We start from the raw sequence: 21,102 nt of genomic DNA on the forward strand, positions 1-21,102 counted from the left end.
CCACTGTGAGTCTGAAGGACTTGAGGACCCCAAAGAAAGTGAGAACCACAGAAGGGGGGCAACAGGGTGCATTGTTTATGGGCTGGAATTCCAAAGGACTTGTGATGAGAAGGTTGCCCACCTTCTGAAAGAGCTGCGATGGACTGGGGGGGGGGGTTTATGACATGGCCAGTGAGGGATGTTGTTTGTTTGCCTGGACATGTGAGTGGTTTTGTTTTCCATGCATTCTTGATTTGGTGGTGGGGGGGTAAGGTGGAGGTGAGAGGGAAAGAGGAGCATTTTGTCTGAAAATAATAATAAATAAAACAAGATGAGGAAAATGATTCGTGGCCTGCTCTGAATCCTTTAAATGTCATCTTCTGCATTGTTCATGACCTCTTGTGAGTCCTTAGAATTCTCCAAGGGGTGGAATGCAAGCTGTCTTAGACCTGATATGTACGCTGTTACTTTGAGTGCTTGTATGGGATCTCAAGATCCCTTCGACTCACATCTGTGAAAACCTGGCCTATCATTGGAGGATTTTCCAGAGTAAACTCTGGATGGGGCCACCCCAAGATCACACCCGATCGGCATAAACCTAGAACGGCCGAAGGCCCCGAGCCAGGGGCTACACACATCTACCCAGAGAGCCAGCGATTAAGGAAAATGACTCGCCTTTGCTGAGAGGAGAAACACAGCGCCTTCCCTGTGGCCTGCATCATCTTCCCTGCTCGGGTTTTGTCCTGCGAACCCTGGGAGCGAAGAAATCTCCCCAGCTCACTCTCTTCTTGGGACAAGACTGAAGAGGAAAAGGGACAAGGAGCGTCGTGAGGATTTCCGAGGAGGCGGGCGGGGCCGAGCGCCAGGCCCCGCCCCATCTCGGCCCGCCTCCCTCCCCCCAGCCCCGGGGATCGCTGATAGCGTCCCGCCTCCCTCTCCCCCGCCCCGGGGATCGCTCATAGCGCTTCCATTCTCAAATGTCAGGGAGGACAAAGTTCCGTCTGCCAGGGGACTGGGAACACGGCTTCTGACGCTATCAAGCAAGCCCTTTGACGCTCCATCTTCACCCCGGTGATGGCCCTGCCCAGGTCGGGCCCAGCTGTTGGCACGGCCGGGGGATCCCCCGCGGACATTCAGCGTTTCTGTTATCTTCTACACCACAGCTGGGGCAGGGTCCCCTGACCTCACACACAGCCTTTAACAGTGTGTTAGCGGCCAGGGAAAGCTTTCTTAGACATGACCTTTTGTCACCATCTGACCTTCGCCTTAGTTAAAAAGTGGACAGGGACAGTGTCCACACAGGGCTTACTCGCTGGTGTCCTCCTCCCTGAGCATGCTGGGAAGTACTGGGCCGACCTTCTCCCCCCTCCGCTCTGCTGGCAGACGCCACTGCCCCTTCAGGAGGGGCTGCTGCTCTGGCACTGGTGCTGCCCTGGGTCAGAGCCATCACCCACTAATGCCTTGTTACTTATTGGTGACTGTGTCTGCTGGCATGAGACTCTTTGCCAGGTGGGAGGCACGGGTCTCCTGCCCACCCACCCGCTTCACTTCCCCTAGCAGGTGACAGTCTGGAGGGGATTCCAAGCATCACGACAAGGACCAGAGACTTGAGGAGAGGGGTACAGGTTTCCAGGTCTTGGCTGTTCACAGAGTGAAAGAGAACTCAGGCAAATGGAAACCCCAGTGGGTAAGTCACAAAGGACTTTTAGTGTGGGGAGGAAAAGTGACATGTCTGGGGCTCTGCATGGCCAGTGTAGACAAGCTTTGGTTCCTACTCCCCCACAAAAGACATATCTCACAGGCAACACATTCCCCTCCCCCTTTTGGAGGCAATTGGGGTTAAGTGACTTGCCCAGGGTCTCACAGCTACAAGTGTCTGAGGCCAGATTCAAACTCCGGTCCTCCTGGCTCTAGGACCTGGACTCTAGGAGCTGGGCACCACCCAGCTGCCTCGGGCAGCCTATTTCCCAAGAAATCCCTGAAAGGCTCAGAGAGCAAAGTGTGCATTTCAGTCCCTGATGAGGAGCTAAGCAGCCCCCAAGAGAGGGGTCTCACTGTATTTTGCACTGGGCGCCCAGAAGTCTGAAGGACACTGGCATACTTACAGCAAATCCTCTTCTGGTAGAGTTCTATGGCTTTGAGGAGCTCCATACACGTCCTCTGGATGGAGTGGAACAGCTGGAGCAAACACACAGAGACAGGGAAGCACATCAAAGACATGACCACAGATCTCATTGTGAAGGTGGTTCTTCAACAAACATGCAGAGGAGGGCACTCGGGGGCCAGCAAGACCCGCCCCCCCCTTAATCCAGCCCCTTGGCCAGGGCAGGAGGCACAGGCAGATGAGCTACAGCTGGTGGCAGCAGGAAGAGACCTGGGATAGCTATGGCCACGGTCAGAGGGAGGAGGTGGTGATGCCAGATGGGAAGGATGGAGTGTAGACCGGGAGAGCCAGGGATTCTAATGGTTAGGGGGCAATGACCAGGGTGGCCTCAGCAGCAGGCCCCCAAATTCCCTCTCACTTCCCCCATAGCATCATGATTTTTTTGTGGCTCCAGAGATGGAGATGTTTGGTCGGAGAGGGGTGGCAGGGAGCGCCTCTCTGGGTTGCAGAGCAGACCCCAAAAGATTTCTAAAGGGCAATGCTTATCTTCTTTTTTTTTTTTCACAGTTTCTTTTCTTTTTTTTTTTCAACAAACATTTATTTTATTTTCCATTTACATGTAAGGGTAGTTTTCAACATTCATTTTCATAAGATTTAGAGTTCCAAATTTTTCTCCCTCCCTCCCTCCCTTTCCTCCCCTCTCCACAAGATCACAATCAGGTTATATATGTACAATCCACAAGTGTTCTTTTTATCGGTTCTTTCTATAGCAGTGCATAGTATGCTTCCTCATTAGTTCCTTGGGATTATCCTAGATCATTGTACTGCTGAGAGTAGCTGCTGTCACTATGCACAATGTCCTCTCAGCTCTGCTCGCTTCACCCTACATCGATGTTCATTAGTCTTTCAAGGTTTTTTGGGGATCATCCTGTTTGTCATTTCCTATAGCACAAGTCCATTCCACTACAATCATATAACACAGCTTTTTCCATCATTCCTCAATTGATGGACATTCCCTTGATTCTCAATTCTTAGCCTCCACCAAGAGTTGCTATATTTTTTGTACAATTTTTCCCCCTTTTCTCTTTTTCATGGTTACTATTGTTAACTGTTTCCCTTCCATCCTATTCCCTTCCCCATGATATTTATTCTATCATGCATCTTCTTTCATCCTGTCACTCTTCAAAAGGGATTTGCTTCTGTCTGTCCCCTCCCCCACTCTGCCCTTCCTTCTTTTGCCCCTCTCTCTTTATCCCCTTCCCCTCCTATTTTCCTGCAGGGTTATAGAGACTACTCTACCCAATTGAGTGTGTACATTAGTCCCTCCTTGAGCCAATTCTAATGAGATTGAGGTCTTTGAGCCTATTTTAATGAATGTTAGGCTCATTTACTGCCCAGAATGCTTATCTTCTTTATAGTAAGACAGTTTCTGAGTCACAGAGCCATGGGTTGTTCAAGGACCCTGGGAGAGTCACTTAAGCTGTTAGTGTCCGGGGACAGCTGACTCTGAATTATAAGGCTGGGTCAGTCTGTGTGGGTGGAGGGAGTGCAGTAGGGCATGCTCCTCTCCTTCTTCCTCTCCCCCTCCATTTTCCCCCTCCCCCACTGCACATGAGCTGAAACACAGGAAGGGATTTTGGGCAGTTTAGGAAGACAGACCCTCAACGTCTATTTGTAGTCCAAGTTCTGGCCACTATATCATTTGCCAAAGTGTTTTGTTTTTTTAAAGAATGAATTTTCAATTAAACTCACCACCAAACAGGCCAGCAATAGCCTCATAGGAGCCACCTAATAAAGCTGTGACTGCCATGTACTGAAGCATCTTGAGGAAAAGTAATAAATTCAGTGACTCCACTCACTGGCAGTCTGGCTCCTGGGCACTAATCTAGGCTCTCTGAACAGCCTTTAGGATCATTGGTGTTTATCCTTTCCCTTTTCTTTATAAACTTTGGGAGGATAAGGACTTCTAATGGAATGCCTCACCTTCCTCAAGCTATGTGTATAGCACACAGTAGGTACTTAAAAAATCTCTTGTGAATCTATTTTTGGCATCATCTATATACATAGACAGGATGACCCTGGGTAAGTCACTTAACCATTTGCTTCAGTTCCTTATCTGTGAAATAAGCAAGGGAAGGAAATGGCAAACCACTCCAGTATCTTTGCCAAGAAAACCCCAGATGGGGTCATGAAGAAAGAGCTGGACACAATTAAAATGATAACAAATAAATAACCAATGCCAACTCAGGGATAGAGGTGATGGGTTCCGTAGTCCTCGACTATTCTCTGCTTGACATTGTTCCCTCCTCCCTCTCCCAAGGTACCCAGTAGCTTCATGCTCTATACCTTATTCTTGAAACTCATTCACACTAAAGTGTAAATGACTGATTATAGCCATAGTTTTACCTCCTTCTCAGGGGAATTTGTATCCTTAACAGCAATGAAGATGTTAAGAAAAAGGACTGAAGCACTAATTCCTGACCTCATGCACTAGAAATCAAGGGGAAAAGAAATGTGGGGGTTATGCCCCCTCCCCTTAAAAAAACAAAAAGAACCACTGATTTTTTTTAGCCAACACTTGTGGGCAGCAAACAGCTTATCCTCAATCTATAATATTATGAATAAATATATGTGACCACAATTTTTTAAAAGGTGTTTTTAAGAATTGGTTTTCAGAACTGATTACAAGGCAAATGACTCCAGTACTTTATTCCCTTAAAGATCTGTGATTTCACTGATGTGGGTGTTCTTTTCACTACTGCAGATTACAGCCCTGCTTTGCCTCACTAGATTGTCTCCATTATTTGCCAAAACCAATCCCTGTGGTCAGCTTCGCAGAGGTGCCCCTTCTTACACCCTCCCTCACTGCTGCTGCTGCCAGGGAGTCACACAAAAACAGGACAGAGTTGGCAAAAGTATTTGGGAGCCCAGAGGGATATTCAGGGGTATCATCGGGGCTTGTGACAGAAAGTAGAATAATCCAGTGGTGCTTGGCTCAGGGGCTGGTACACTTGATAAATTCCCTGAGCCCCTTTTCTACCCTTACTTCTCAGGAGATGGAAACATACAGAGGGGGTGTGGAGAAAGCAGTTGAGAGATGCAGAGCCTGTGAGTATATTGCCCAGGGCCCTTTGTTGCCCATACTGATAGATAGAATCCCCCCTGGAAACTGAAAGAGCAGGGATGAATTTCTGGAACACTTTTCACATCATTCTGGGATATAATAAACTCTCTACTAGCTGAGAAGGGAAAAGGAGTGGCCTGTAATTTTCCCCGTGTAGGGCCCCCTTAGGTCAGAACACCGCCTACCCCAGGGAAGGGGAGCCCCTTCTAAACAGCAGAGAGAGTCTTGGGGAGTTGCCTAGAGCAGATGCTGGAGGCAGCTCTGCAGTGAATTAGGGAAATATTCAACAAAGTAAAATACAATGGGATATAGATAATGTTAACATGTGGTATTCTAAGTCAATTTGCTGACTTGGGATCCTCATGCTGGTCTGAGAGGTTGTGACTTGCCTGGGCACCCAAGGCCAGTGAGCACAGAGACTCAGCAGGAAGCCTGGTCTGGCTGGCACTCTAACCACTATGGTATAGCACCTCTCTACATATATTTGAGGGTGTCCCTCAACTGCCCCTCACAGAGAACATGGTTGGCAGCCCCTTCACCACTATCTGATGCACCAGGGTTTTTCCCTCAGAGAACATGGTACCTAGAACTCAACTCTGTCTCTAGATGTGGTCTGAGCAGAAGAGAATAGAACAAGAGCTCTTTGGACTCTGCCATCCAGGAAATGTGACCAAAGCCATCCAATTTTCTGGCTTCCATATCCTGTCACTGGCTTCTGTGAAGGGGACAGCCTATTAGAACTCTCAGGTCTTGGGGGCAGCTAGGTGGCACAGGGGACAGAGCACCAGCCCTGGAGTTAGGAGAACTTGAGTTCAAATCCAGCCTCAGACACTTGACACTTACTAGTTGTGTGACCCTGGGCAAGTCACTTAACCCCAATTGTCTCATTACAAAACAAACAAACAAACAAACAAACCTCTCAGGTCTTTTTCATAGGAACCGACATCAAGTTTTCTCTCAGCTTTCTTGTCCTGTACAACTGACTTCTTGAACACAAGGGGAAGACATTACATTTACCCTATTGGAGACCATTTTGTGGGTTCCAGAACAGCATGCTGGCCTCTTGAGATGTCTCTGAATTTTGATTCTGTCCTCCAAGGTATTGGCTCTCCCTCTCACCTTGTGTGTTAGCCACAAACTTGGGAACACTTTGATTCAAAGCAAGGATACAAATGTTTACCAGAGCAGGACCAAGGACAGAGCCCCAGAGGTACCACCACTAGGGACCTCCTTACAGGTTAATACCCAAGTACTCATCATCATCACCCAAGTCTGGGCAACATCCTGACCACTGTTTTCTTTTTCTTTTTCCCCTCACAATGAAGTCAGGAAAGACGTGATCAAGTGCCCACGGCGTGCGGCAAGGGTCAGCTCTCCCCGAAATGCCCACTTTCGTCTGTATTCTATCTAACCCTAATCTAATTCCACTCTCCTGGTCTGGCTCACCCTTGTTCTATTTCCACTCTGGCCGCAGGGGTTGTCTCTGCCCTAAGAGCAGCTCCATGATTGGTGAGTCTCTGCTTGGAATCTCCACAGCATCAGAAAAAACACTGTGCCCGCTCCATGCCCACAGTGGTATCCAGCCCCCACCTCCTTTACTCTCCAGGTCCCCTATTAGAATGCCAGCTCCTTGAGAGCTGTGACCAGCTTGTTGGATCTTCAGCACTTAATAGGGCTTGGCATTTAGGAAGTCCTTAATAATGTGTTTCTCTCTCTCTCTCTCTCTCTCTCTCTCTCTCTCTCTCTCTCTCTCTCTCTCTCTCTCCCCCATCCCCTCTCTCCATCCCTCTCCTCTCCATCTCTCCCCTTCTCTGTCTCTCCTTTCCAACCCATTTCTTCACCTCTCTCCCCACCTTCTCTGTGTCTCCCTCTATTTCTCCATCTCTCTCCCTCCTTTCTCTGTCTCTCTTTTCTGTCACCACAACCTCTCTCAAATTATCCCCTTCTTTCAACTCACATGGTTGCTACCTCACTCAGACCCTTGTGAGAAAATAATTAATGACCAACACGGGCAGCTTCAGATCCCCCTTTTTGTTACTAGTGATCAGTTGGACTTGCTGTCCCCCACAGGATACACCCAGATGGCAGCAAGCATGCTGGCTCAATCTGGGTGAGGTCTGAATTCTTTGGATTGATTATCATATTGTACTGAATCAAGAGGACAGTTTAATTATGTGAACCCGTTAGATTTGATTGATGTATGTTGACTGCCTCTTGTCAAAAAGGAATAGAAACCTGAAGAAGGAGCCACATGTGCTCTTGGGATCACCAGAGGCTAGGGAGGCGCTTTGTCACTCCCTTCCTGGTAGAGATTGATACATTGATAACATGCTCACCCAAGCTTGCGTCTCTTGTAATGATTCTGTCACGCCCTCTTGATGGACAGCTATCCCGACCTCCTCCCTTTGACCTCATCCTATCCACTGCCTCAGCTCACAACAAGTCAGTGGGTGTGTCTCACATGCCAGCTCTACCCCAGAAGGCAGCTGAGGGCAGGGCTGTTCCTTTCCATCCTAATGGACCCAAAGGCACCACAAGCCCATGACCATCAGTGGCTCTCCATCAAGTCTGCTCAATTGGTCCTTGGCTTCTGATGGGGGCTTAGGGAACCTGTGCTGAGACCAGGGGGTTACCACCTTCCTCTCTAAGTGCTTACCAACCATCTGCCCTATATGGCAGCCAAGGGACACCACAGGGCACATAGGGCTGGGCCCCAAGCCAGGAAGACTTGAATTCAAATCCTGCCTCAGACACTTACTTTACTAGCTGTGGACACTGGGCAAGTCACTTACTGCCTCAGTTTCCTCAGCTGGAAAATGGGGATAACCGCCCTCCACGGTTATTGTAAAGATCAAATGAGATCATATCTGGAAAGTGCTTAGCATATCATAAAACTCTGTATAAATGCCAGTGATTATGGTTATTCTCATCCCTGCTGTTTCCATCAATTCCAAGGCTTTGCTAGAAATCACCGTCAGTGCCCCTTCTTTCTGAAAACTGACCGAGAACCTGCTTTTTTCCAGGGCAATGGCCCGTCATCACCCACTTTTGGGGATTTCTTAAAGGTCACAGGCCCAATTCATGGGGGGGGGAAGGGGGTGAAGGTGGTTCAGTCCTTGGAAGGTTAATCATCTGGGCCTCATTTTTCCTCCTAATGTAGACAGGTAGAGATCAGTCTGGGGGGAGAGCCCGAGTTCCCCTCTGCCTGATGGAGGGAATACATTTGGGCTATGTCTTGGCCACTACGGTTGGGAGTGCGTGTGAGCTGTGCCCAGCTCAGGGCCACCAGAGTCACTCCAGGGAGTGCCCACCCACCTCAAGTTTGGCGTCCAGGTCTGCGTCAGAGGCCACCACGTGCTCGTCTTCCTTCTTCCCCGTCACCTTGATGAGGGCTTGCTTTGTTTTCCAATACTTCTGTTGCATCTTATTCACAACTGACTTGTCTTGGCTTTGGGCGTATTGGCCGTAAAATTCCCTGGAGTAGCTGCCAAGGACATGCAAACAATTGCGAGAGGGAGGAAGCTGTGAGAACATTTCTGGGATGCCCTCATTTGCCAACAACAGTTCTGGGCCAGGCAGGAAGTTTCCTCTTAGTATGATATTTGACTAACAGGAAATGATGTATTTCAACATTTGTCAAAGTCTTTTTTAAAATGACATTTCAATCCGAGGCTTAGGCCCAAGCTATACTGGGAGCTATACTGGACCTGAGACCAAGCCTAGGATCCCCAGAGATGAAACACTCCCAGACTGACTACTGTGTGGCAAAGGGTCTCTAGACTCCAAGCCCAGGGATCTCTTCCTCCTGCCATGTTGTCTCTGACACTCAAGGGATGATGACTTGATAACAGGAGATTAATGTGTAGGGGGAGGATAAGATGTTTAAGAATTTCACATTTTGACTACTAACTGATTTTAGGTAAAACAGAAATAATGGACAACATATCATTTCCTAAGGGAGAGTTGCCTGAAAATCATTCTTTCAAAACTATGTCAATAGATGTAGAAAAGAAATCCTATAGTTTGACTCTGAGAAGAATAGCTGTAGCCCATATATGGCTGACTAAGGGACAATCTTGGGGTAGAACCCCCTCTAGCCTTTCTTCTCTACTCTCTTCTTTGTCTTTAACCTCCCAGCTGCTCAGTGTTTCCTTCCTTCCTTCAGACTGTCTGGGCCCTCACCTGTGTCCCTCAGATCACGTTTGATCACTGAACCCCAACTTCTTGAGGATGACTCCAGACAAGCCAGCTGTTGGCCATCCAGGTTACAAAGACATGAGATCCCATTGGCTTAGGAAAGCAGTCTGGAACAATTAGGAACTGTGTGGTCACTGAAGTCAGGGTAGGCAAGGAGACCAGGGAATGGGAACCCCCTCAGAGACCCATCTACCCTTTAGAATGGGCCGTTCTCTTTCTACATTTCTTGGAAGACATCACCAAAGTTCCTGTGTTGTTCCACATCTCAGACAACAAGGTTGCTTGGGCTTGTCCCTAAAGAGACCTGAGCTTTCTGAGGAATTTTCAACTCATCCTCTTTTCTAGGGGCATCTGAAGTATCAAGGGCTTCCCAGGGGACATGCAGACATGCTTGTTGTCCCTGCTTCTTTCACTATAGATTTCTAAGAAGGATTAAATCAGAGAAAGTATTCATGAATGACCATAAAGTCAAGAGACCAACTTTGAGTGGAGACTCATCGGTCTGAAGACTTTGTGTCTTAGGGGAGTGATTGAAAAAGGAGCCTATGCGATCATTGATGTCACTGAACTTCCTTGGAGGAGAGACAAACTGTGAAGTGTCGAGTCCTCCCAAGGAAGAGCTGCTGCCTCTTGGAATCCTGGCTGCTCCCCAGTGGCCCATCTGACTGGGAGCTCCCCCAGGGAGGGGCTTGGCCTTTCTTTGGGTGCCCAGAGCTCATCACTCAGGCACACAGTGGGAGCTCGATCAAGGTTTCTCATGTGACTGCGCAGGGCTGGCCTCAAAGGCTGCCCACACCCCCGGGCTCAGAAGGGGGAAAGGTACTCACCATTTGTGTCCTTCCATGTCTCCTTTTGTCCTTCAGGGGAGGATCACCTGAAAGAAGGAACAGTGCTGGAGAAAGGCCGCTGGGCCCCGTGTTGGTAAATGTCTACACGGAGCCTTGGGGTGAGAACATTTCTAGTGTAAAGATACCAGAGGCAGATGGAAGCTCCCCGAGGGCTGACACGGTTTATTTGGGTACTGCCAGCATGGGCGTGTGGAGGCACACAGTAGGTGCTTTACAATGCTTGGAGCGGATTGGCCAGACCGTGCCCCAGAGCAGGCCCATTGCTGCCTGGCAGAGAAACATTCAGAGGTGGAGGACGCTTTCAGGGGAGCCACTGAGGGGGCATGGGGACCGTGGTCTTCCTCGGCTTAGCAGGATACCAATGGGGGCTGAGCAATGATAACGATGGAGAATCAGAAAACCCTTCATCGGGGATGCCCCAGGATCCTGGCTCAGCCTGCCTGGGACTGGGAGCAGTGGCCAGACACAGACACAGGCACTGAAGAAAACCAGCCGGCCTGCCAGAAGAACCCGGGCTCTGGACTCTGCCCATCGCTGGCTGAGTCCCTTTCTTCGGGATGGGTTATTTTCATTCCGTGGCTTGTGGTGATGCACCCCTCGCTTGGCTTGCACTCCAGCAAGGAGGAGGGGGCAGGCCACTGCCTCCCAAGATGGAGCCTCTCTCCTGCCCCCAGCCTCCATGCAGAAAGGAAGGGAGAGCCGTCTGCATCAGTGAGGGGCATCCAGACTCAGCTGGAAAGGCTGTGACCACGGTGAGTGCCAGCACTCCTCACTCCCCAGGTCTTTGCTGCCATTTCCTCTCCTGATGCCCCAGATTTCATGCACTCTGAGCATTCAGAGGGCCACCTCGCCCAGCAGTTTCCCAACAAACAGACATTTATTAAGACTGACTCCTGCTGGGACCTGATGCTACAAAGACAACAGACAGTTCCTGCCCACAGGGAGCTTACGTTCTCTGAGGTGTGTCTGTGGGAGGAGGAGGACACACCAGTCACTCAGCTGAGTCTGATGCGTGTAGAAGCAGTGGGGGAGAAGGAGGACCCAAAGTTACTCCAGGAACTTTTGAAGAAGAGGAAGGCTTTGGGTGGGGACGGATATGGGAAGAATCCCTCAGACGACGGTGGGGCTAAGCCTTGTATGAGGAAGATCTAGATGCAGGTATCCAGGGACCAAAGCCAAAGCTTGTATTAGGCAGGAAAGTGGGAAGGAGAGAAGAGGGATGGTTTGGGGGTGTCTTCTGGGCATCGTAGGGGGGTGACCACACAGCTTGGGGGAGAGTCATCATCGACCTCAGGGCCTGCCTAGTAGAGCTCAGCTGTCTCTTCTGTATCTGCGCAGGGACCCCGAGTTGCCCCATTGCCCACTCTCCTCCACTCCCCTACAGAATCTTCTGAAGTACTGGGTGTGAGGGGCTATACAATGTGCCCCCAGCAGAGCAGGCAGATACCCAGTGACTCTTCCCCAAACAGGAAGCCCCGGAGAGCTCAACCACCACCTGTCCATGGCCATACAGGGAAAGTGGAAGCCAGACCCTCTGGGGTGGTCCATGATGAGGACCCCTCCACCACAACAAGCCCAGCAACCACAGCGCCCGTTTCCCCAGCCCTTCTAGCTCAGCCCTCCCAGCTGGGTCCTAGGCACACAGTCCAGCCCCAGGGTCAGGCTCTTAGGGGTTTTGTTCTATTCACTTTGCACGCACTGCCCCGCTACATCCCTTCCAGGAGGCAGGGGCTGTCTCGCTTTTGTCTCCACTCCCAGCGTCTCTAGAGGCAGAGACATCACAAATGTTTTAAGCCACACGGATGCACCACGCAGGGTTTCAGCTGCTAAATCACAAGAAAGATTAAATCAAGAGAAATAAAAAGCCCCCAATACAAAAACTTATCTCCGTATGAATCAGCTTGTTCAAAATGCATCTTTGTCATCGGGTGTCCTAAGAGAAATTAACATGTTGTTTAGCATTTCTGTTTCTTTTGAAAAACATTTCCCGATGGCTTTTAATCTGGGCCAGGGCGTTGGTCCGGCACCTCTGGTGTAGTGGAGAGGAGTTGGCCTGGCAACCAGAAGGCCTGAGATGGAGTTCTGTCTCTGACACAGACTGACTGTGTGACCCTGGGCAAATCACTTAAACCCTCTAGGCTCCAGGCTTCTCAGACATAAGAAACTTCAGTCAAGGTGTGGATCTGCAGGCTAGAGAAGGTTCCAGGTTCCTCCCCTGGGAGTTGCAATCCCTTATCCATGCCCCCTAATTATATTATTTAATCATTTTGAATTTCATTTTAGTCATTCCCTCCCCACCCCATAAAAAGTGATTTTTTAAAAAGAGGCATGAAACTATCTAGAATCTGGTTTCTAGCCCTTACAGGTTCAGTGGACAAACAGCCTCCTTCAAAGACAAGTGGTCCTCCTCTTTGGAGGAATGGGGTACCCTCAAGAGCCCACCTGGTCTAAACATGAACTAAACACTAACCCAGAAGCTGGGGGGCTTATCATCCCAGTCTACTTCTCTCGGCAGCCCCAAGGCCGTAAAGATGAGGTTTGATGTGCTGCAGCCAATGAGGAGGGGCTGCAAACCCTGCCCCTGTGTCTGCCTGAGTCTGGAGATGCCTCTTCCAAACAGGACTTTGAGAGCATGTGAGGTAGGGAGCCCCTTCATCTCCCGAGCTGGCATCAACTCACCAAGAAAAAATAACTCCTACATTCATGGTATGGCAGAAGCAAAGGAGAAATTCGTTTTCAATTTTAAAATGCCCCTTTGAACTTTAAGTGTTGAAATTCTCCATGCTCTAATGGGCACCTGAGATAGTGGGACACGGGGGGGGGCAGCCGTCAGACCCCGTGGAGTTAGATGCAAAAACAGCCTCCCCTCCGCCCTCTCGACCCACCCCCCCCAGCCCAATCCATATGTCTTGGGCATGGCAGAAGGACCAGTAAGGACACGCTGGCTCCCCACGCAGCCCCACAGAGGTGTGCACTTGTCCTGCCCTGCCAGCCAAGCCTCAGGCAGCTCTCTCTCTGATATGGATGCCTCCTCCTGTCTTGGGAGATGCTCCTTCCCTGCCCCCTGGGAACCCTATTGTCCTTTGTGTCAGTAGAGAGCTGTTTCTGGGAACAATGACGCCATCTGAAGCTGGCACCGGATTGGCAGCAGCCTGGGAGCTGGCCCAGGGTCAGCGAAGCGAGACCCCAGGGATGCACAGTGGGAAAAAGGTTCCCACGGCTCCCCCTCAGGAATCTAGTGGGGTCTGAAGCCACAAGTGAAAGACCCAAGATTTCAACGGAGCTTCATTCCTTTTGGCCCATTTTCCTCAGAGTAAAACTACTCATGTGGAGGACAAAGACCTGGGGTCAGTTAACATCTGCAAAACCAAGGGTTTGAACAAGAGTCAGAAGCTGCACCAGGGTTCCTAGCTGGGTGACCTTGGACAAGTCATTGTACCCCCCACCCTGGGCCTATTTCCTCGTGGAACTGGCCGACTTCCCAGCATCCTTTAGCACTAACATCCTGGGATGTCGGACTGCCAACACAAGTGGGCATGCTGGGAAGCCTGGCCTTTCTCCCGGATCTTCTGATTAACCCCCACTGTCCAGCCTTCTGAGCAGCGGAGGCTGCCTCTGGCCTGGCTGAAGGCACCACTACCACCCAAGGGGAGTGCTCCTCAGGACCAACCAACCCCAAGAAGGCGGGGACAGACGGAAGCTCTCCCCTCAGATGGGGCAGAAGGTCCAGAGCGGGCTGAATTGCATTTGCTGAATGCAAGGACTGCTTCAAAGGGGCTGCAACACCCACCCACCCAATTCAGTACACCAGGTATTTACTGAGACCTACCCAGACACGGGGGATTCAGAGACAAGGTGAACTATGCCCGACCTTGAAGGAGCTTGGGTTTGAGTGTGTGTGTGTGTGTGTGTGTGTGTGAAAATGTCATCACAAACACCTGCATATTAATGTATATGTTACTTCGAGAGATGATGGATAACAGCCATCCAAAGTGGGGGTGGGAAGGCTTCCTGCACGAGGGGGCAGATGAGTGGAGCCTGGAGGGAGGCCAGGAGATTCCTGGAGGTGGAGGTGAGGAGAGAGAGCATTTTGGGCAAAGGCCCGGAGGTGGGAAGTGAGAGGTGAATCACAGATTGAGAACTGTAACAGAACTTAGGGGTTGTTGGTGTAACCTCCAACATCAGGGAGTCAGGTGAAGTCGCTGTAGGCTGTGAACGCACATGTGCACTCTTGTCTCAGTCACATACCACCCCAGATGTGTGCCATCACAGCAGGCCAAGCCCATCAGCTCAGCCTAGGATAGGCAGCAAAGCCAGATGATTTCCTCCTGAGGGATCAGCCTTGGAAGCCTAAACACATGTGGTGTAGGCACACACAGGTGTGTGTTCACAGGTGGCTATATTCACACACAATTTACACGAAAGCAAGTGCTGCCCTACTCCAGGCTGCATCTCTTCTCCCAGACCTCCTCCCTGTAGAGCTTGGGCCCCTCGGGGCCCGGCTCCCAACTTAGTACACCCCTAAAGAACAAGGTCAGAAGCCACAGGGATTGGATGGCCTGGAGAGGGCTAAGAAGAGGGCTCTGGTCCCAGCGACCTCCCCTCCTAAAGGAGCTGTGGGGCCCTGGAAAGTCACTTTGCCTCGGCCTTCCTCAGTTTCCTCCCCTCTAAAACCTCCCAGGGGTGTTGTAGAGCACTTTGCAGAAGCCTGGCTCCCAGTAAGTGGTTTACAAAGTGGTTATTCCCTTCCCCTAAAACATCCCACACAGAATTCCTTTAGGGTCACTCACGTGTCCACAGTGGCAGTCCAGCAGCTGCCCCAAGGCTCACCCCCATGGGCCCTCCCTCTACATAGGGTACAGAGTCCTCTGGCTCATCCCTACCACCAAACCTCGGCCTCCGGCCCCAAGGCCTCCGGCTTCATACTCAAGTGTGAAGTCAGACCTAACTGACTGATTCTCTTTCCAGCCACCAGGCACTCAGGGTAGCCGCATGTTCTATGTTTTCAATGTGTTTGCTATGTCCTTCATGTGTGCCCCGCCTCCGTCACACAGGCTCGTGGTCTCACTGGTTCTGCCACAGGACCTTCCGTTCCCTCCACGCCTTTGCACAGCCCTGATTGACAGACGCTTGTTGACTGATCCATTGGCCTCTGCTTCACTTGGGTATGTCCTGTATTGATCTCTGAAGATGCCCTAGTCCCCTGCTCTCCCCTACTTTGGAGCGTAAGCTCCCTGAGGGCAGGGACTTTGAATCCCTAGCCCTGGGCACACTGGGTGGATTCTTCCCAGCTGGTCAGCCCTCCATCTATTCCCTACTGCCTCCATGGAGTACAGAGAATAGATATAAAGGAATTACAAAATACACTATTTTGGTGGGGGAGTCTGGTAGAACTGTAATAAAGCCAGAAAGGGAGGTTGGAGCCGTGTAGTGGAGGGCTCCCCTTCCCTGGCAGAGGAGTGCTGTGTTCTGTCCTAAAGGCAATAGGGAGCCCTTGAAGGTGCTTGAGCGGGGGTATGACGCGGTCAGGATCATCCTTTCAGTGTCTGTGTCAGGCTGGGGGCCCTGGCAGGTCAGTGAGGACTCTGGGCCAAGCGGGTGCCCGTGGGCCGTGGGCGCTCCCTGAGGTGCACCATGCGGAGGCACGTTTCCTTGGGAAACCTATTCTGAGAGGGGGGTGCGCTCTCCTTGCCCCTCTTGGAGGGCTTGCCCTTCCCCTGGACACTCAGCTCCTTCCACTGGGAGCTCCCTGAGAGCAGGAACCTTTGTCCAGCACTTAGCCCAGTGCCTGGCACATACATAGCAGGCACTTAATAAATGCCAATTGACTCAGTTCCCTTCCCAGCCCAACCCCCTGCTCCTGCCCTCCTTCACCCCCCAAGAGCTGTCATCTGCTCACATACACACCCATTGCTGATGGAGGGCACTCCTACCTCAGCTTACACCAGAGGTGGAGCCAAACCAGCACCCGGCAAGAAGTCGGGGAGGGGGTGCTTCATAGCAGCTCTTGGATTGGGAAACTTGCAGAGGTTGCTTTTCTTCAGGTGCTAATTGTTTTCCTGGCCTGAAGGGCTATGGCGCTACGGGTGACTCTGGAGGCACAGGAGAGCAGGCCTCCTGCCTGCCATCCATCATTCCAGAGCCAGTACCCCGGGGGGCCTTGGCTTCAGGACTTTGGGCCCTGCAGCTGGGACTGACCTGGGGGCAGCTGACCAGAAGCCCCCTCCCCTTCCTTCCAGGGCTCTCCCTTTTGCCTGGGCACTGACCGGAGGTCAGAAGCTTCACTCTTCCTGCAGAGTCACTGGGGCCTGGGGCTCCCACCTCTCTGAAGGAACCTGCATCCCCCCTCCCCCCAGCCGCTGAGGTTGGCGGGGGAGGGAGGCCCCAGGCAGCTCTGCCAGCGGCATCCTCAGCTGCTTGGGCTGGGCTCTGGCCTTGGCGGCCTCACTCTGCCTCTGTCCCCGGGATGCAGCTGGGGGTGGGGGAGGGGGCTGGGGCTGCCTTGGGAACAGGATGTGCACGGTTTTAAAGGAAGCCCACAGGAGCTGCGGCTGGGTTGGGCGCTGCTGCAAGGCCAGGCCCGGCTGGCAGCAGGAAAGGCAAGGTCTGCCTGGTGGTTCAGCCCCATCCCGGAGTGGCCTGTCCTCCTCCCCCCATGTAAAGATGTCCTGTGGCCTGTCCCGGGAGTCTCAAGGATGGCCCTGGGGACCTGCCCGATCGGAGCCAGGTGGCAGCAGGTGCGGCGGCGGCGGCGGGGTCAAGTCTACACCCACCGCGGCAGGAAAGGATTGGAACCCCCCCCCCCCAGCCCCCGAGCCGGGAGGATCCGATGATGCCCCTCCAGGCTTCTGACAGAGTAGGGACGTAGAGACACCCCCCCACCCGGCCCCCCTCCTCCCTGCCGCGGCCCCTGTGCCCCACCAGCTAACAGCCGTCTCTGGAATTCTGGCTTCTAGCCCAGCCCCGCCGCCCCCACCCCGGCAGTGGCGCCCCCAGATCGGGCCCCCGCAGGTACCTGGCAGCCCCGTGCCTCCGCTCTCCGAGGCGCCTGCCCGGCCCTTCGGCCCTTGGTCGGTCCCGCTGGCGTCAGCGCGGTCCGCGGCAGGAGCAGCAGCCCTGGCATCAGCGGGAGCAGGAGGAGGAGCGTGAGGAGGAGGGAATGAGGAGGAGGGGAGGAGGAAGGGGAGGAGGGGCAGGAGGGGGAGCGATGTAAGCCGCGCGCTGGGAGAGGTAGAGGGGGGGCGCCTGGGCAGCAGCTGGACCGACAGAGGGACAGCTGAAGGCCCGGGCAGCAGAAGCCGCCCCGGTCCCTGCAGGGCCAAACGGGTTGGGGGAGCACAGCGGGGACGGGGTGGGGCAGATGAGAAAGGGAAGGGGGTCGCTCAACTGCGGCTGGCGGAGCGGGGTCACCTAAAAGCTTACTCAATGTAGACAGGCCCCTGCAGCTGTCCCCAAGGAGCCCCCTGGGCCCCACCCTCAGGGCGGGCCCATTCTTCCTCCTTCCATCCCCTTTCCCTTTCCACAGCCAGGTGTTCTGGGCTAGTAGTTGTGTGCCTTACAATCCGACAGGTGTGTAGGGGTGTGTGTGTGGGGGTGTGTGTGTGTGGTGTGTGTGTGTGTGTGTGTGTGTGTGTGTGTGTGTGTGTGTGTGTGCCAGCGCTTGCTCACCAGCACGTTGCCTGGCACACAGTAATCGCTTAATAAAAAGTAAGTAAGCTCTTAAGAAAAATGCTTGTTGACTGACCACCCTGCACTCTAGTGAGAGAGCGGGGACCCCCCCCAACCTGCTTATTTGTACATACATGTGTACTTAGTGTGTGAAAGCAGATGCATGTTCCTCCTTGCTGGGATGACTGAGTGTAGCTGTGTCCATGTATACTTGTTTGTAACTGTGCATGTATGTTGGCAGCACATGGCTGTGTCACCCTCTCCAGCCCTTCTGAGACCGTAGTTGGGTGACAGGTTGGGGGAGGGGGGCTATAGATTGTCCCCAGGATTCCTGTTCTCAACTCCTATAACCTTCTGTTTCATTTTCTCTCCTTGCTCCCTCTCGGGGCTCCCCAAGGCCAAACACCAAACCATGGCAGAAAAGCCTTGGGGCTCCCATCACATCCTCTCTTGGTTCCTCCTTTACTCTCTTCCTCCTCCTATCTCTCTCTCCCACTCCTCCACTGGGCCCAAAAGCTCTCCTGAGAGGGGGACTATGAGGTGAGGCTAGCTGGGATTCTCTCACCAAGTGGGGAAAAGGGGCTACTGCTGCTGGGGGTGGTGGTGGGATGTGTACGTGGGAGCAGCACGGTGTTTCCCACCAGTAATTTAATCCAACAAGAACTTTGGAAGCATCCATTCAGTGTTTGACTCCTTACAAACTCGCCCCAGCTCTCTGAGGTGCAATATGGGGCCCACAGGGACCTTTGTGCACAGTGTGGTGGCTCTGTTTCTACTTGAGTTTGGCACCACTGGGGTAAACACCTGATATCATTCCCTTACACAATCAGTGCTATTGGCCTCTAGATTCAAACAGAAGTTCCTCTGTTTGGCTTTCTTCTCTCTCTCTCTCCTCTCTCTCTCTCTCTCTCTCTCTCTCTCTCTCTCTCTCTCTCTCTCTCTCTCTCTCTCTCTCTCTCTCCCTCCCTCCCTCCCTCCCTCTGGCTTTCAAAGCCTTCCAGACTCACTGGGCATCACTCCCCATCCTTTGTTCTATAGACCATCTGAATTGGTCACTCTGCTCCATCTCTGGGCTTTCATTGGAGACACCCACCCTGCCTGAAACACACCTTCTTCCTCATTTCTTTCTTAGAGAATTCTCTCTTTCTTCAAGACACAATGTAGGCACTCCTTGAAGTCTTTCAGAATGCCCCCAACTCCCAGTAAAGCCTTTGGTCAGGCAACAAGCATTGCTTATTTTAGCTTAATGTTTTTAATTCACAAAAATCGATTTCTCCTCCTCTTACCTCTTCTCTCATTGGGGGAAAAGAAAAGAAAAGTCTTGTAACAGAGAGGCATGGTCAAGCCTAACACCCCGCCCCCCATCAGCCACATGATAAGCCTATGACAGTAGATATGATTTTTATTATTCTCACTTCAAAACAGGAAACTGAGGCCGAGAGAGGTGAGTGACTTATGGAGGATCACAGAGCTAGGAAAAGTCTGAAGCAGAATTTCAACCTAGGCCTTCCAACCCATCTCTGCGGTGTTCTTTCCACTGGGCCACACAGAAGGGAGGCCCACACCTTTGGGCTGGGTGAGCTCCCTCAGAACGGGAGGTGGGCTCAGGATGGACACAGGAACTTAGATCTTGAGCTGCAGGGCCCCCCGTGGCCATGGAGGCCGATGCTCACGTTTTAGAAGCTCCAGAGCTGAAGCTACTTGCCCAAGGTTACACAGCGGGAAGCAGATTGGAGAAATGAACCCTGGGCTCCTGACTCCAAAGGGACCCCAGCTGCCCCGAACGCTGTCCCCAAGATGGCGGTGTTCCCATGCCGCCAGTTCCTGCAGCTCCTCAGTGAGCGTCCCTATTTAACAGAACAGCACAGACCTCGGTGAGAGGGAGCCCCTCAAAGGCTCCTCGCCTCTCTACAGAGCCCCGGAGCTGCATAGTGGGCAGGGGCTTGCTGGCCACCTCGCTCACCCTTGTACCAAAGGCATCCTTATGGTGCCGTTTCTGCGTGAGGGCTTCCCCATCCTGAGGCAGCCCGCCTAGCATCTGGGTGGTCTCATTGCTTTTCCAGACCTTAAGTCTGAGGCTGTCTCTGTACAGCTTCCTACCAAGTGGTTCGTCTGCCATTGCTCAGAGAGCTTCAGGAAGGGAAACCTGCCAAGGCACGGGCTACCCATTCGACCCAATCTAGGAGTGAGTCCTGCTGGCTCTCCCACCTCTGAGAGCCGTTGGAAGAAGAGCTGCCCCCTCGGCTGCACCCCACTTGCCTCCAGTGTGACCCTCAGCAAATCGCTGGATTTCTCTGGACTCTGTTTTCCTCACGTGTAACCTGGGATGCTAGTGCTCATCTCTGACCACTGAGGAGAGGGTAGAATGAAGAGCCCTGTACACCATAGAATTCCATCTGCGTGGGTGCAACAGTGACAGCTCCGCATGAATCCACAGCTGTGGGGCTTCCTGGCCGTAATGGTCAATGAGTGTCAGGAAAAGGAAATGCCTTTTTTTAAAAGAAGGAAACAGCTCCTAGTTCCCTTGCACGGAGCCCTTGGCTTACTGTCCTGTGATTGCCCGGAAGGCTTCGCTCTCCTGGCCCCCAGGCTCTCCACAGAGCCATTTACAAGTGGTCACCTAGCAACTATTGGGGTGTCAAAAAGCAGAGTGAATCCTAGATGTTCTTCCTGGCAGACGGCTCCCCTTCTCCCATACCATTGCATTGCTCTCTCTGCTAACCTCCAAGAAATCCTGGCTTCCTCCAAATGAACTCGAATTCCACCTTCTGCAAGCAGTCTTCCCCAGTAAGTCCAGGTCCTGGTGCCTCCTCTCAGGCTGTTTCCACCTACTCTTTATGTGTATCCACTTCGTTACAGTTTCTCATTAGACTATGAGCACCCAGAAGGAGGGGCCTGCTTTGGCCTTTCTTTGTAAGCCGGGTGGTCAGTAATGCTCTGCTGACTCAGACTAAGTCCTCCATGGATGCTCTTTTGTTGCTTTCGTTGGTTGAAGCTGTGCTGCTGTCTCTGGGGGCTGACGTCATCCCCCCATGCAGTAAGGGTGGATGCATGCACCTCCAAGAATAATTCTGCTCCTCCGCCTTGATGTTCCTTAAGATCTGCAATGCTGTTACATTATTTGGTCTTCAAAACAGCCTTGTGAGGTATTATCCCCATGGACAGATGAGGGAACTGACTCC

At 52.1% G+C, this 21,102-nt stretch overlaps 1 protein-coding gene across 1 annotated transcript in view; it reads right to left on the reverse strand.

The window, feature by feature from the left end:
- Positions 1-17,580, reverse strand: part of ICA1 (islet cell autoantigen 1) — a 47,051-nt gene extending 29,471 nt beyond the window's left edge. Inside the window, exons 1-5 of the mRNA XM_043966500.1 lie at positions 17,268-17,580; positions 10,232-10,278; positions 8,523-8,691; positions 2,085-2,157; positions 655-778 (exon numbers count right to left, since the gene is read on the reverse strand). Coding sequence (XP_043822435.1) covers positions 655-778; positions 2,085-2,157; positions 8,523-8,691; positions 10,232-10,248 — 383 coding nt within the window. The 5' untranslated portion in view covers positions 10,249-10,278; positions 17,268-17,580. The remainder of the gene's footprint in view (positions 1-654; positions 779-2,084; positions 2,158-8,522; positions 8,692-10,231; positions 10,279-17,267) is intronic.
- Between the last annotated feature and the right edge of the window lie 3,522 nt (positions 17,581-21,102).

The sequence above is a fragment of the Dromiciops gliroides genome, chromosome 5, assembly GCF_019393635.1.
Source record: "Dromiciops gliroides isolate mDroGli1 chromosome 5, mDroGli1.pri, whole genome shotgun sequence".
NCBI classification, from domain to species: domain Eukaryota; kingdom Metazoa; phylum Chordata; class Mammalia; order Microbiotheria; family Microbiotheriidae; genus Dromiciops; species Dromiciops gliroides.